The sequence below is a fragment of the Dreissena polymorpha genome, chromosome 4 (genome assembly GCF_020536995.1).
Source record: "Dreissena polymorpha isolate Duluth1 chromosome 4, UMN_Dpol_1.0, whole genome shotgun sequence".
Taxonomy (NCBI): Eukaryota; Metazoa; Mollusca; class Bivalvia; order Myida; family Dreissenidae; genus Dreissena; species Dreissena polymorpha.
In genome coordinates, this window is record NC_068358.1 from 55,740,442 (window position 1) to 55,756,564 (window position 16,123).

General features: G+C 33.4%; 4 protein-coding genes across 7 annotated transcripts in view; all 4 read right to left on the reverse strand.

Annotated features, from left to right (window-relative positions):
• Window positions 1–796, reverse strand: part of LOC127877326 (uncharacterized) — a 218,236-nt gene extending 217,440 nt beyond the window's left edge. For all 3 annotated transcript variants that reach the window (XR_008048362.1, XM_052423056.1, XM_052423055.1), the window contains exon 1: window positions 590–796. The gene's annotated coding sequence lies outside the window, so the exon portion shown is untranslated. The remainder of the gene's footprint in view (window positions 1–589) is intronic.
• Window positions 1–1,025, reverse strand: part of LOC127877325 (uncharacterized) — a 218,465-nt gene extending 217,440 nt beyond the window's left edge. Inside the window, exon 1 of one of the 2 annotated variants that reach the window (XM_052423053.1) lies at window positions 934–1,025. The gene's annotated coding sequence lies outside the window, so the exon portion shown is untranslated. Of the gene's footprint in view, window positions 1–716; window positions 800–933 lie in introns of those variants that run through there. The other variant, XM_052423052.1, reaches the window with a different exon arrangement.
• LOC127877328 (STAGA complex 65 subunit gamma-like) overlaps window positions 1–16,123 on the reverse strand; it is a 231,612-nt gene that overhangs the window by 187,944 nt on the left and 27,545 nt on the right. The gene's annotated exons all lie outside the window — the stretch shown is intronic.
• Window positions 2,917–14,960, reverse strand: LOC127877320 (uncharacterized). The gene is made up of 11 exons (XM_052423042.1): window positions 14,826–14,960; window positions 12,328–12,469; window positions 11,052–11,154; window positions 10,322–10,627; window positions 10,103–10,141; window positions 8,975–9,223; window positions 8,249–8,404; window positions 7,341–7,433; window positions 4,376–4,535; window positions 3,806–3,940; window positions 2,917–3,460 (listed from the first exon to the last, which is right to left on the reverse strand). Exons 1-11 carry the CDS (start codon window positions 14,854–14,856, stop codon window positions 3,054–3,056), a joined length of 1,821 nt encoding a protein of 606 aa, XP_052279002.1. The 5' UTR covers window positions 14,857–14,960; the 3' UTR covers window positions 2,917–3,053.

Below are 16,123 nucleotides of genomic sequence, written 5' to 3' on the forward strand. Positions count from 1 at the left end.
TTAAAACAATCCCATTTGACCAGACTAGAAAAAAACATGAACATGCACTTGCAAACAATTTTAATTTTGTTACTTATAATCATATTTATAATTCTTAATTTTTCCCAATTTCATGGTTTATCGCACTATTTTTCCCAATTTCATGGTTTATCGCGCTAATTTTCCCAATTCAAATGGCACAGGCTGTAACAAATAAAAGAAAAAAAAAATCACTGTGCATGAGAACAACGCATCTCCGCCTTAAAATGCTTATGTCTTAACAAAATGACCATACCGACTTCTATTTTATAGTTATTATTTAAGAACTTATGATAACTTTACACTTTTTATAATTTGTTAATGGTTGCCATTAGCTTATTTATGATAATTCATAAGCTTATGTATGAAATACTTGGCCATTCCCACTTTTAAATATGCTGGTCATTAAAACAGTATTATATACTTGTACTAGTCTGTGAACAGTAACCATTAGCAATTTCAATGAAAACAAAAACACGCATAAGTGTTTGAAATTATTTGATAATCTGGTCATTTTTTCCATAGCAGCATTTACAATATTGGAGAAATAAAAATATTAACACCATATTACTCTGCATATCCGAATTTTTCATAGTCCGAAACATATCCCTGTATGTTTAAATGAAAGCAAATTCTTAGAAAACGAATTGCTATTTGCGTTTCATGAATTTTATAATGAAATATGTTTTTTTTAATACTAGCAAGAACTCGTGAAATGTCAACGTAAATGACGAGCCGTGGACGTTTAAATGGCCATTTATTCAGCTGCTTGTTGTTGTTGTTGTCCCGTTATTAACATATTTCCGGATGCATAATTTCGGATAGGCTATTTTCTGAACATGTACCAAATTGAAAACACTCATCTACGCCTCTGACACTCTATATAGACATTTGTTAAGTAGCGGATACTCTTACCGAATATACTTGTTACAAAACATACTGTGTAAGTGTAAGAAGAAAACACAATTGTTAGGTATTAAAAATTACACTTGCTTATGCCAAACATTCACTTAAAAGTGACTTATTCACACACTTCCAAAGACTTCAATAATGTCTAATCTTGTGATGTTGGTGATGTCATAACAGACTATGATAGGTTTACAGGAATACCTCGCCTGATATAGTTGCAATAATACAACTCCCAGCTATTTACCCTCTGGGGGTCAATATGTATATGAGAGCAAAGGTGATTTAAGCGTGTGGCTATGATATTAATTAGTGAAAACATCATTTTGAATGCTAAATAATCAACTTGTCTGAAAAAAATAAATTCACTATCAATAATATATAATAGTGAACATATTTTTTTCAGAAAAGTTCATTTTTCGTTATAATATGATTATTTAGCATTCAAAATGATGTTTTCACTAATTAATATCATAGCCACACACTAATCACCTGTGTATGAGTGCGTATGTACTCAATCTCAGAGCATTCAAGAAGAACTATCTCCTGATAATGTTTATGGAGTCCTTACAGATGAGGATTTTTATTTAAATCCACTTATCTTTGTAATAAGGTTCATTTGAAGTAACATGCAATACCTACAAATTTATGCTCCACACAAGAAACAGACTACATGAAAAATAAGCAAAGCACAGTTTTAATACTCAAACAATACTTATAAAAGTGTAATGTTCCTTGTAATATGCACTTCATCTCATTGTCCTATATCATGTACATAGGTGTTTTTTTTCTAAATACCATCAGTACCAAAGGAGTTATGTTGCGCACAAGCAAATTTACCAAAGCGCAACTCAGTAAAGCCTGACTTCAGTTATTGTTTTTGTACTCTGGCATGCCCTCTATTTTTATTTGAAGTTTCATATGTGTTATTTCAATAATTCCCAATTTAAGGGGCCTTTTCACAGATTTTGGCATGTTTTGAAGTTTATCAATAAATGCTTTATATTTATAAATGTTAACATTGGATATAAAAAGATTCATTAAAAAATCGAGAATAAAATTAAAAAAAGAAAAAAAGGTTATCCTCAGCAGGGCTCGAACCACTGACCCCAGAAGTCCTGGAGTAAAAAGCCTACCACTTAGACCACTCAGTCATCCTTCCGGATACAATGTCAGCTGTATTTATTACTCGATATAAGCAATCCTCTTAGTTTCACATAATATAACGGCAACAACAGAACTCTCCAAATTATTAATTTGTTTCGCGTTGCAACGCTTTTTAATTTTCAGGTTTTTAAATCGTCAAAAGATGCATATAATGGCTATATTAGAGAATGATAAATGTTCAGCATTACTGTTTCCTCACAAATATAACTACAAAGAAAATTTGTGAAACTGAAACAACTTTTTTCAACTTTGTCAATTTACCAAAACGTGAAAAGGCCCCTTTAAGATATGCCTTGCACAAAAAGATAAAAGAAAGCTCTGTTTTGTATTTTTTTTTACATCGAAAGAGTTTTGCGTACAAAAATTGACCTAATTATTTTAAGATTGCAGTGGCAAAGTTGATGCGGTATGCACCTAGCGACCTGGAGATCCCACATTTGATCCCCAATGGCAGAGCGTTTGTTAATTATCTCAAATAGATACCAAATACTGGAAGAGTGTGTCATTCCAAGGAACCGGACTCAAGTGTCTCAATAAGCCTAAGGCTTTCAACGGTGAATGCAATTACTGGTAAGCTTAAATAAATAGGTTAAAACTTAACAAATCTTTGAGCACTTGTAAAGTTGGCTAGATTGGTTGACATCAGATGATAAATCAGGTTTCTATCCTGAATATTGTTTGGTATTTTCCCTGACAAACAAATTTGTGTGTACTGTTTTCTGATCCATTTTTGGCTCCTCTGAGATTTGAACAAACCTGATCTAGATTTCGGACATGGTATAATTACACAATGTACATGTACACATAAATTAGAACAAAGACAAGTGTTGTTTCCACAAATTTTATTTAAAAAAAACTGCAAAGTATATACATTATATCTTGTTTGTTTCTGTGGAAACATTTCATGGCACACACAAATAACAATCAATGATTGGATGATAGATGACCTTACTATAATTGATTCAGGGACATTGCACAATGCTCAGATTAGGCATTGTATTTGTTCTTCTGTGAAGAAGAGAACAGTTTAAGTCCTGGTTTTCTTTTGCATGATTGCTCTCAGCCTCAACACCATCATCATATATATTTCTGAGAGAACCAGTTTGACCATTTTCAGCCCCCTGCTTAGTAGAGTTAAATCTCTCATATGATAATGAGAACCCTAGTGGAAGCACAGATAACCATTCAGATATTGACTGATGAAAGCCATTTTTCAAGATATGTTTGCCAGTGTTATCTGCGCTTCCTTTAGCACTGTTTTGCGGGACATGTTCATTTGGCAAGTCTGTTAAACTCGGTGAAGACATACAGGAACCCAGAGTTTTGTGAGATTTCTCCTCCTTTGGAACATTGCCTTTCTCCGTTTGCCCTTTAAAAAATATACAATCAAACACACACATAAATAACAAAATAAATGAAATAAGTCCAAAATGCTTAATGCAAAATTGATTAAAACTAACTTCTTTAATGGGTATGAACTTAAATCAAATGCTAACAAATAGCATTTAGTGTTGGTAAGACATTTTTTGTGAATCTTAATCATTTTTTTTACAGGTATGACCACAATCTTAAGTATTTATTTTAGATAAGACCACAATAAGCAGCATTTAAAATGGACAAGACCACATGTACCAGGTAAGTACTAAAAGTAATTGTGCAAGTAAAATAATAATGTGTATACTAATTACTTGAATGCAATTACCCAGGACATTACCTATTTTTATATGAGCTATTTTCTGTTGATGTTCTTGTGTTCTGCGAGAGGATACAAGGGCATTTCTAGCCTCTATACAGCCCAGGGAAGCTGCCTTCTGTGTCAACTTCTCTGCAGCAACCATATCCTGGGGTACTGTGGAAACAACAACATTGTTGTGAATCAAACTTATAACAAAAGGATATAGAACCCAATCAATATATTTACTTTTATCTCATCAAAACATGAAACAGCCATTTGACACTTTAGTTCCACATGTCTTTAAAACAATTGTGTGCATCTAAAAAGAACTGGATGAGGATAATTGTGGGACGGGTAATCAGAGGCAGTGAAAGTTGTTACACATGACTCAATATAATGCTGATTAAAGCTTTCAAATTAAGACTTTGCTGTTTAATGAAAGAAAACATGATCCATTTAGACTGCAACTTCAGTAAGAGCATTGGGATCTCAGTCAATTGCCCCAATGTAATACTTCTTACGTCAGATTCCTTCATTAATTTTATTTTTATCATACTCAAATGTTGAAGTCTGACAGTTTTCAAGCTGTCTGATATTAATTTAGCTCACCAATGAGTCCATGTTGGTGGAACATGGCCAGGGAGTAGGTGGCCTCTGGATGAGCATGCTCAGCTGCCTGTGAGAGGAGCTGGTAGGCACGCTGCATGTCCTTCCTCACCCCCGCACCATGCTGGTAGCACAGGCCCAGGGCATACTCACACTCAACATCCTGCAGACAAACAGCACAGGGTTGTTACAACTATGTTTTTCGACAAAGTTATTTATGTAAATGAATGAAATGTAAAATGGTAAAACCTTTACTGGTAATTTTTGTGTTGATTGTAAACGCAAACAATTATCAAAGGTTTTATGATCATGGTTGGCAACCACTGGTTGCTTTTAAAATGACTTATTTTTGTCTTAATAGAGAAGGCCCCTACATCCTAGCTTCACCTTAACTCTTTATTTTGTAATAGATAGCCGAAATGTACAAATTATTACAAAAGAAGTTTAATGCGTGTATCCAAAGAACACTTTCAACAAAATACAGCTTTTGGTGCTTTATTGCTTATTTATTAAGCAATACCAAGTACAATTCTCAAACATATTGTAACAAGAACTTAAGAACAACAAGAGATGTGTTCGTCAGAAACACAATGACCCTACTGCTCCACTTTGAAACAAGAGTTCCGCGGTCGGAGATGACCGCATTGAAGCCGGATTTTTTATTTAAATGACAGGAAAGTACCTTTCGTGTTTTTGTCAATGCAATACTTAAATTACTGAAATATTGTTCAAAGGTCAAAATGAAATGTAAGTACTTTTCAAGGCATGAGCAAACCTTGTGTTATGTTTTGAATGCATGCATATACATGAACAACAATAACATTTAAGGTCACAAATATGAACTCTATGTCCAAGCATACCAAAGTTATAACAATTTTAACATTTTAACATTTAAGGTCACAGTGACCTTGACCTTCAAATGAATGACATTGAAATGACCAGTGGTCATCTTCTAGTACTGGCCAATCTTTATTTCAAGTTTGAAGACTCTAGGTACAAGCATACCAAAGTTATAACATGAAATAAGAACTTTAACATTTTTACATTCAAGGTCACAGTGACCTTGACCTTCAAATGAATGACCTTGAAATGTCCAGTGGTTACTTACTAGTTCTGGCCAACCTTCATGTCAAGTTTCAAGACTCTAGGTCCAAGCATACCAAAGTTATAACAACTTTAACATTTTTACATTCAAGGTCACAGTGACCTTGACCTTCAAATGAATGACCTTGAAATGTCCAGTGGTTACTTACTAGTTCTGGCCAACCTTCATGTCAAGTTTCAAGACTCTAGGTCCAAGCATACCAAAGTTATAACAACTTTAACATTTTTATATTGAAGGTCACAGTGACCTTTACCTTCAAATGAATGACCTTGAAATGACCAGTGGTCATCTGTTAATCCTGGCCAACCTTCATGTCAAGTTTGAAGACTCTAGGTCCAAGCATACCAAAGTTATACCATGAAATAAGAACTTTAACATTTTTACATTCAAGGTCACAGTGACCTTGACCTTCAAATGAATGACCTTGAAATGACCAGTGGTTACTAACTAGTTATGGCCAACCTTCATGTCAAGTTTCAAGACTCTAGGTCCAAGCATACCAAAGTTATAACAACTTTAACATTTTTTATATTGAAGGTCACAGTGACCTTGACCTTCAAATGAATGACCTTGAAATGACCAGTGGTCATCTGTTAATCCTGGCCAACCTTCATGTCAAGTTTGAAGACTCTAGGTCCAAGCATACCAAAGTTATACCATGAAATAAGAACTTTAACATTTTCGAGCACGCCGCCACCCCGCCCGCCCGCCCGCCCGACAACATCAATCTATAAGCCGAGATTTTTTCGAAAAAATTCCGGCTAATAAAATTTATATTTATCATTTGGCGGTATAGAAATCTTCTCCCTTTAAAGCTTATTACTTCCCTTGGATTTTGTCCAATCCAACCAGGGGGGGGGGGTCTGTAGACAGTTAAAATGACCAAGTCAGACATCACTGACAACCAAGGCTTTATCTAAGAGATCATAGCCAAAGTTCATCATGTACCTATAGACATAAGTCCAGAGGTATGTAATGAACCCTACCATTCACAAATTAGTACAGTAAAAAAATGATAATTATATCATTTAAAAAAAACTTTGACAAATCATTCATTTGAGTTATAAATAATTAAAATAAAAAATCTGTACAGTAACTGTGAAAAGAAGTTAAATTCTTGGTAAGGAAATATATAATATGAGATTTATAATTATATAAATTACTTCCCTTGAAAATAATTGTCTCTAACAAATCTCTATTTTTAGTAGAAAATAATTAAAAGCCACTCTCTATTTTTAGTAGCAAATAATTAAAAGCCACTCTCTATTTTTAGTAGCAAATAATTAAAAGCCACTACTGTGACTGTAGATTCACCACTCAATGTGCAGCTCCATGAGATACACATGCATGCCAAAAATCAAGTTGCTATGTTCAATATTGAATAATTATCTCCCTTTAAAGCTTATTACTTCCCTTTGATTTGTATTTTTGACCTTAGACCTTGAAGGATGACCTTGACCTTTTACCACGATTTGTTTGTCAGACACACAATGCCGCCTACTGCGCCACTTTGATTTATTTAAAAAATATATATAATTTGGCAGGTCAGATAATTATGTCCATTTAAAGCTTATTACTTCCCTTGGATTTGTTTTTTTCGATCCCTAGACCTGGAAGGATGATGTTCACCTTGAAATTTTACCACTCAAAATGTGCAGCTCCATGAGATACACATGCATGCCAAATATCAACCTGCTATCTTCAATATTTAAAAAGTTATGGCCAATGTTAAAGTTATTTTTCGGACGGACGGACAGACTGACATACTGACTGACGGACAGTTTAACTGCTATATGCCACCCTACCGGGGGCATAATAAAATATCCTCCTATATTGACATGTCAATGTACAAGGTGTATTTACATGTTGATTGGCCCCCAGGGTGAGGTATTTGACAGCTTTCTTCTGGTCCTCTGTGTCCTCCTGTGTGTAGAAGACACCCAGGTACCTCTGGGCCTGAGGTAGAGCAAGATCATTACAAACACGATTGCAAGTATATTAAGTTATAAACCTACACAATGGTTGCGTATTGAATATCAAGCAAACTTTATGTGTCAAAGACACTGATGCTGCTGAGTGACGCACACACACCACATGTTTGGACACCGAAAAATGCACTTCTTACTTAAAGAGGACTTGCTCCAATTTGCTATAATACCAAGCCTCTTTGCAATGTTAACAAGAGAATTTTTTTTTCTTCTATGTATATTATTAAGAAAACGAGTAACCCCCAGGACAGGACCCATTATGACCCAGGTAGGTCAATGTCAAGGTCAAAATAAGATCAGGTCAGTTGGGTTGTTGAAAGTATTCAAAAACATAACTCATGCAAGTAACAAAGTTTTGTAGAAAGCATTATTGATGTTAGCTGTCATTTTGGACATTCTGAAAGTCCGAAAGTAGGCTAATATATAGCTCAAAATGACGTATTAACTTAATGTGGGTGTGTTGAAAAAGTGCCGAAGAAAACATGCACGTTTAAATATTGGTGTGATATGATAAATGCCATTTTGGAATAACATGTAAGGACAGACAGAGCAAACAGTCAGGTCAAACACTATATGCCTCTTTGTATCGTTCTCTGTATCATTATTGGCTGCAAATATGACAATTTGTTTTTCATAAACAAAAACTATTACTCGTATGAAACAAAGGACAATGATGGTTTTGTGATCCTCTGAGCTAACTATTACAAATCTAAGGCATTAATAATGAATTAAGGTAAATCAGCAATTTTGTTTGAGCTAATGCGAGCACGGAAGTTCCCTCACCTTTGAGAGGCCCAGGTCGGCTGCAGTGGTGATCATCTGTAGCCCCTGTGCATGGTCACAAGGTGTCAATGGTGACCCCTCCATGTAGAGCAGACCCAGGTTGTACAGGGCCTCAGGGTGAAGGTCTTCCGCTGCCTGTCTGTACAGCCGCACAGCCTGACAACAGCAGAAATGTTTATGGTTATACAAATATAATTTTAAGACATCCAACATGGGATTGTACATCTTGTTAATGGGCTTGAAATGACATAAAAAATACACTTAATACCTGTCTGCAACATGGGGAGTCTGTTGTCAAGAATGCCCTTCATTTTGTATTTAACAGTGACCTTAGAAGCAGAAACTGCATTTTGCCTAAATTTGTCCTTTGAATTCTTATTTGACATTGACAGTTCAGCTTTGAAAAGGATCTTACACATGACACTCTGTCTCTACATGGTGAATATTTGCAGAGATATATTTTATAAGTGCAATATGGATTATGAAAGAACAAGCTCAGATGGATGGACGAACAATCTGCATAAATATCCAAGTACCATAGTGATGACTATAAAGCTGACTGCAAAGCGGTTTTACACAATGATTTGATGTCCATTCAGAAGTTAGAGATCAAAATGTATATTCAAATCTTACCAGTATTGCATATAATGTTAACTGTTTGAAGAAAAATTATTCAAGGGAGGAACGGGCAGTGACTTGTTTTTCCAATGCAGATTGTATGGTTACCTCAGCTTTATTCTCCGCAACACCTTTTCCATGTTCATAACAGATAGCTAAATTAAATTTAGCTTTGGTATTTCCTAGATCACTGGACTCTCTCCACAGTTGTGCAGCTTGCTGCCAGTCTCCATTTTCAGCAGCCTCTGCTCCTTGTATACCCTTACCAGTAGCTGTGTACTTGTCACAGACCGCAGAGAAATCAGCAAACACCGAGCCAAGATCTTCTCGAGTAGCTTGCGTGTCTTGTTTACAACTCTAAAAGCAGGTTTCAATGGTGAAGTCTTGCCAACATCAGCAGGCATGGTATCAAAGAATAGTATTTAATTAAATTGATTCGTTTAAAGAGAATTGCAAATGCATGACAGAAACTGATGCCACATGATGCATGTTCCGACACAGAAAAATCCACTGAATACTTTTCTACAGCAGTCAGAATGACAAAGGGCTAAAACTGGTCCTAGTCAAGACTCCTTACATATCAAACAGTTGAATTGTTAAAGGAAATCTATTATATACCAACAAATAACATGTATATTAACAATAAGTTTTGTAATAAATGGAGGTGAAATAAAATTTACAAAAAAAAGACTCCTTACATAAAGATCATATACACATTAGGCTGTGAAAGTTTGAGCAAAATCTTTTAAAGAAGTTAGAGAACTTGAACACACATAATTATGGAACTACATATATTTTAGAGTGCAAAAACAGACTAATGGCTATAATTCTGCCAAAACAAAAATCCTCACAGCAAAAATTCCTTTCCTTACAATAAAACACACACTAAGGTCATTCAACTGTTAAGTTTAAACAACAGCCATCCAGTAATTAAAGAGGAGTTGAAAAAACAAGCTTCAGGAGACGATAAATTCTACGTTGGAAAAATAGACGAAGGGCCATTATTCTGCCAATAATTATTTCAGTCCAAAATCTTTTCTTTGACATTATCTTTACACTGAGGTCATCCAAATATGAACAGATCATTTGAGAAAGATCCACCATGTAGTAAAAGGGAACTTCAAACACAAGGTTTCGTACCTGCGTACAGAAGTACATATGGACAGACAAGTAAAATGCTTAACGCCACCCACTGAATGGGGGCATAAAAAGTCTGTACTGATGTACTGTACTCACTTTGTTTTTAACAGATGCATCTGCTTTTGATTCATCAATCTGAAAAAAATAAATAATAAACAGTGTTTTCACAATTGTTAGCAGTAATTATTAAATAACAAACAACATGTGCATCATAAATGATAATTACTGCAGAATACCTTGAAAAGTACATCTCAAAGCAATGTGAATACTATTTATAAATTATATACATACGACTATTAGTTACTTGTGAACTACCTTTGATTTCTTTTTAGATTTCTTTGCAGCTGTCTGGAAAAAACTTGAGCGGGTGTGGGGATCAAATATCCACAATGATTTCACAATGGACGGTTTAGTTGGAGTTTTCTCCACTGTAGATTTTGCATCTGCGACTGAACTCTGGCTAGAGGTGTGCAGATAACGTCTGTCACCAGGCAAGGCATGCAGCACTGGTAAATGATTGATAGGGCAGCACTTGTTGGATGTATCAGGACTGCCATATTTCTTTCTCAAGTACTCAAAATGTGCTCTGTGAAGGTGGACTACAGCTCCAAGAACACCACCCTGAAAATTATTTGATGTAGAACAATACACATGTATTTATTTACAGGGTTTTATTACAAGTATTACAGCCAAGGTATTTTATTCCCTGTCAAAGCCATTTAACAGTGTTCTAGTCTGTCCGTATCTGATGTTAACAACCAATATTTTTCAAGTTAGTATAAATTAATAATTACAACCATGTGGTTAACTGATTAAGTTGTACAATTTCTTGTGACAAGTGTATAACCATTTTGTGATAAAAGGATATAATGGCTTTATTGCATGAATAATTCCAATGCATTACTACATTTTGTACACATTTATTGAAATGGTTCTGAAAATTAACAGATAGAGATTATTCGGGTCCAAATGTCCGTTTTTTGTCACATTTGGGACTATCCTGTAAACTTGTACCTCAGAATTACATTTCATATTGATATATTACCAATCCAAGAGCTTCACATGTGGTGCGTGGCCCATATACAAGATTCCAAAAGTCATGAGTTGGTCTTGAACTTTCCTCTTCTTTATGAGTGTTGCTTTCAGTACTGTTGACAATTATCAATCATTAATAATTTATTATAAATGATAAAGAACGATTTCATTTTAATAATCAAAATCCATGTAAGAACAAAATGAATGCAATTTACTTTATAATAATAATAATAATAAAATCTTTATTTAAAGAAGATAGACTTGTTAAGAAATACATCAGATGAAATTCCATAATATGCAATTTATATAATACATTTCTTATTTTCAACAAGGTCTTCTAACAAGATACAATTTACAACAAATACATCATATTTCATCTTGAGCAATAAGAACAAAACATAAAGAATCATATATGCATACACATATAATGATATATATTATAATTAAAAACAAATGACAGACATAAAACTACAATAACCATTTATGCAAGAACAGTATTTAAACATTAAACTAATGTTATTTACTAAAACAACATGAAGCATGTTCAGTTTATTTCATAAAGTGTGGAAGAAAGATAAGCTTTTAATTTTTTCTTAAATGTAATTAAATTGTTTGTTTGACGTATAGATTGGGGTAACGAATTCCAAATTGTTTTGCTAGAAAATTCAAACGATTGTTTGAAATAGTTTGTTTTGGGTATTCGCACTAGCTTTAAATCCCCCTTTTCGCAAGATCGCAAGTTATAGTGAATATTTTGTGAAGGTGTCAAAAGGTCACGTATGTATGTTGGGGTTTGATTGTGAAATGCTTTAAATACAATAACTGACATGAAATAGTGATTACGCTGTTCGAAAGTCAACCATTTTAGATCTTTAAATAGTGTTTTTGAATTAGTGTTGTACTTTTTATTTAAAATATGTGCACCACAACGCTTTTGTATTTTGACTATTCTATTAATTTCCGTTTTGACCGCTGAACCCCAGGTAACGCATGCGTAGTCGGATATAGGTGAGATATAACCATTATAGAAGAGCTTACGCATTTCAAGGGTTAAATATGGTTTTATTTTTTGCAAAAGAAACATTCGTGATGACATTTTTGAACAAACGCTATTATCATTACGGTAATACAGAAATCTATGCAGTTTTGAGTTAATTCATGTACTTCAAATTTCTAACGTCAAATACCAGAACAAAATACATAACAGCTCTGAAATTTAGTAATGTTCATAACATTCCTACACATATCTTCATCGCAATCAGAAATATAGAACATCTTAAACCTACCCTGGTTTGCAGTGCCACTTCCATTGAAAGTGGGTGCTTTGAGCCTCATTAACCTCCTTCTTGCACCCAGTTTCATGCTGTTCTTCAACACTGATGCCTGCCGAGGCTCCAGAACAATGGTTGTGACATTTCTGTCGTATAGCTGTAATTAGTTAGAACAACACATTGAGAAACACACTGGAAGACAAAGAGGTATAGATCTGATAAGTTTTAAACAAACATATAAATCTAAGACGGAATGTTTTGATTTCTCTTGAATAAAAATATTTACTTTTTTTTAAGAAACTTACTGTTTCAACAATTTGTGCAATATTTCTAACCAGTTTTATGAAGAACTAGTCTTATAAATCAGAATTTTTTACCATGAAGTGAAACATATTGGATGGGATGTCTCGGCTTATATTTTCGTTAATTTTGATAACTTTGAATAAGAACACCATATATCAACTTATTTTATCTAGACGGAGCTCTACTAGTAAATTGAGTAATGCTGAGAAAATAAAAAAATACCTTCACAAGACTAAATAATTAATAAGATATTTTAATGTATGTTATTGGTTAAGAGTGGCTCCAGCATTATTAAAACTTGAAACACTCTTGTCCACAATCACATTGTCAAAGAATCCGATCAAAGATGGAATGTTTCCCTTAATAACACATAATAAAGCGCTCAAGATTTGAGCCAAACTTTCAAGCACTGAATACAAATACTTAAGGGTTAATAATTTAAGATAAAATTAACATGTCTGTAGAGCTACTCTATTTCTATTTAATGTTCAATAAACATTTTAAAGACAACTATCCCATTAAGGATGTATAAAAAACTTAAACCAAAACATGTTTGCAGTTTTATTCCAATCTCAATAAATTCTTTTAATATCTTTCAATAATTAACAAATTCATCACATGATTGCATTTTAATTTTAAGAAAAATGAAGACTTATTGTAGCTATGGCAGAATAATTGATGATTAAGAAATATAAAATTGGAGTGTAGGCATTTTCTTCATTAATGTTGGCACATGTTAGACACTATGTTTTGTTTAAAAAATATAAAGTTATTATACTGGTCATGTACGTAATTCCGGCCACTTTTGGGACTATTTAAGAAAAATCTTTAGTGTTAGGCAACTGGTTGAAACTAAACTTCACATATATAATCCTGGGTTCAAAACTCACCTAGCATGAAAATTTAAATAGAATTAGATCGGTGAATGTTACTTAATGAACAGAAAATGATGACATGTAAACTATCCATTTTCGTAGGTTAAATGTACCTAAAAAATCGGCCACTTTTCAGTTTGACCTGCAGATAAAATTACAAAGTAATATCTTGAGACAAATGTCCTCAATTTCAGAGTATTAATCAATGTTTATACTATTAAAATTTTTGACTTGAAATTTAAAATAAATGCGAAATAATTATACCAGTTACTCCCCCTACCTATTTTAATAAATATAAACAATGGGAAACTGCTAATTCACAAAAAAATATTTGTTTTTAATGTGTTTAATAATTTTTTTCTAACATAGCTAAAAAAGTAAACACATCTTGTTTAAAAAGTTGACTTCAGTGTTGATTATTAGTAAACGCTTATATATAATATTAAAACATGTAATCTAGTAATATTCTTATCAAGGGAGGTAATTCAGATATTAAAAATTTATATTTAGGTTCTGATTTTTATGTTTTGAATATAATTTTTTGTACAAATAATTAGTAAAACTTTAATTAAAGTTTATTAGATAAAATAAAAATAATTTTATCAAATATATTTGTTTCTTATATCAATATAATTGTTGCAACTGATGATGACATCACTTTCCCCACGAGCCAAATATTTCCTGCTATATTTGTGACATTCTAACACAAAAGTTTACAGTGATATGGTTCTTACATTTGCAAAATATTGAGAGTGCAGATGGTTTTCATGTTGATTTTTCTAAATAAAAACAAAATATGTGCGTTAAGATCATGAAAATGATTTTACACAGGTGGCCGATTTTTTACGTACAGGCCGGAATTACGTACATGACCAGTATATGTAGTGTTGACTATTCTTATTAAAAAATGAAAACACAACTATGACATTTTTCTGGTTTCCACTATATATTTGAAAATGGTCATTGACCGTTACATGGTCCAGCTAATAGGTGGTATTTAATGTATTAAACATCTCATTTATCAGACATGTGGGTGCTTTTATTAAGTTGCAAGGAAAATTTAAAACACACTTTATGGATTAAATTATATACTGTTTAATATGTAGTCAATGATATAACTGATATATGATATATACTTTAAATCATGTTCGCATATCTTTTATTCTATGAAATCCTAATATTACAAAGTCAAAGTATCAAAATAGGTCACTCTATGACTGTATATGATTAGAATGTTTACAGCCCTGTTTCAATTTCAAGGTATAAGTCCAAAATTTTGTCCTCGAGTAAAACGGTAATAAATAATTTGACCACCAATCTGTATAAGCGTCTTACCCCTCGGCAGGCTATGTATCCACCTCCACATTTATGTAAAATGCATAGTTTAAGACTCGTGAAAGTGAAGAAAAGATAACAGCCACTTCGACCTTGGAAATTGGAAAACCCCACAGATGACGTAGTTCTGGTACCCGAACTGTTGCTGTAAAGGTAAAAGACGGAACTCAATTTAACTACAGGTTAACATAGGAAAATAGTATACTTAGCATGCGCAAAAACGTCAAAAATGAAATTAAAGGAATACACATTAAGAATACCCAGGTCAACATTAAAATTCCATAACATACCATTAGTTATGCCATCCAATCGCTAATGACAAATCGCTCAATACGATAAAGCTGCGCGTGTTTCAGACCGAATCCGCATATGTAACTTTTTTAAATAACCAAACGCTTATTGACAATGATTGCTATATTTGGTTTTATAATATTTCTTATGTTTTTAGGGTTAGACATGATACATTTAGTGCGAATGTTATACAGTGTGACTGTGGGTTGGATCAGAACAAACGGTTCTGTGAAGAAACACATTTTGGAAGTTAGCACAATGAAACGTAAGTCAAACAGTCGGAGTCACGAAAACGTCTGAGCGTTGTTACTTACAGGCTAGAAACCAGTATATCTTAACGGTTTGAAACCACTATATTTGTTTTTTTGTTGCTTGTTTGGTTTTCTCTTCTCATTTTTAGCACTATTATATATGAAATATATATAGTGGAGCTATCCTACTCACCCCGACGTCGGCGTGAGATTGGAATGTTAAAGTTTGCGTACCACCTCAAATATTTTCTATAACCCTTGACATATTGCTTTTATATTTTGTGTACTTCTTTACCATCTTGACCCCATCCTATAAACAAGAGCAGACAACTGTATCAAGCATTTTGTAAGAATAATGGCCCTTTTTCCACTTAGAATATTCATATTATTGATAAATCTATGTTAAAGTTTGCGTACCACTTCAAATATTTTCTATGTCCCTTGACAAATTGCTTTCATATTTTTCATACTTCTTTACCAACATGACCCCTATCTATAAACAAGAGCAGACAACTGTTTCAAGCATTTTGTAAGATTTATGTTCCCTTTTTATACTTAGAAAATTGAAAATTTTGTTTAAGTTTTGTGTTTAGGTTCACTTTATTCCTAAAGTGTCAAAGCTATTGCTTTCATACTTACTATCATTAGGGGACTGTGGGCAGGCAAAGTTATGTGACTCTGACTGGCATTTTGACAGAATTATGGCCCCTTTTTAGTTTTATACTTAGATAATTTAGTATTTGGTTAGGTTTTGTG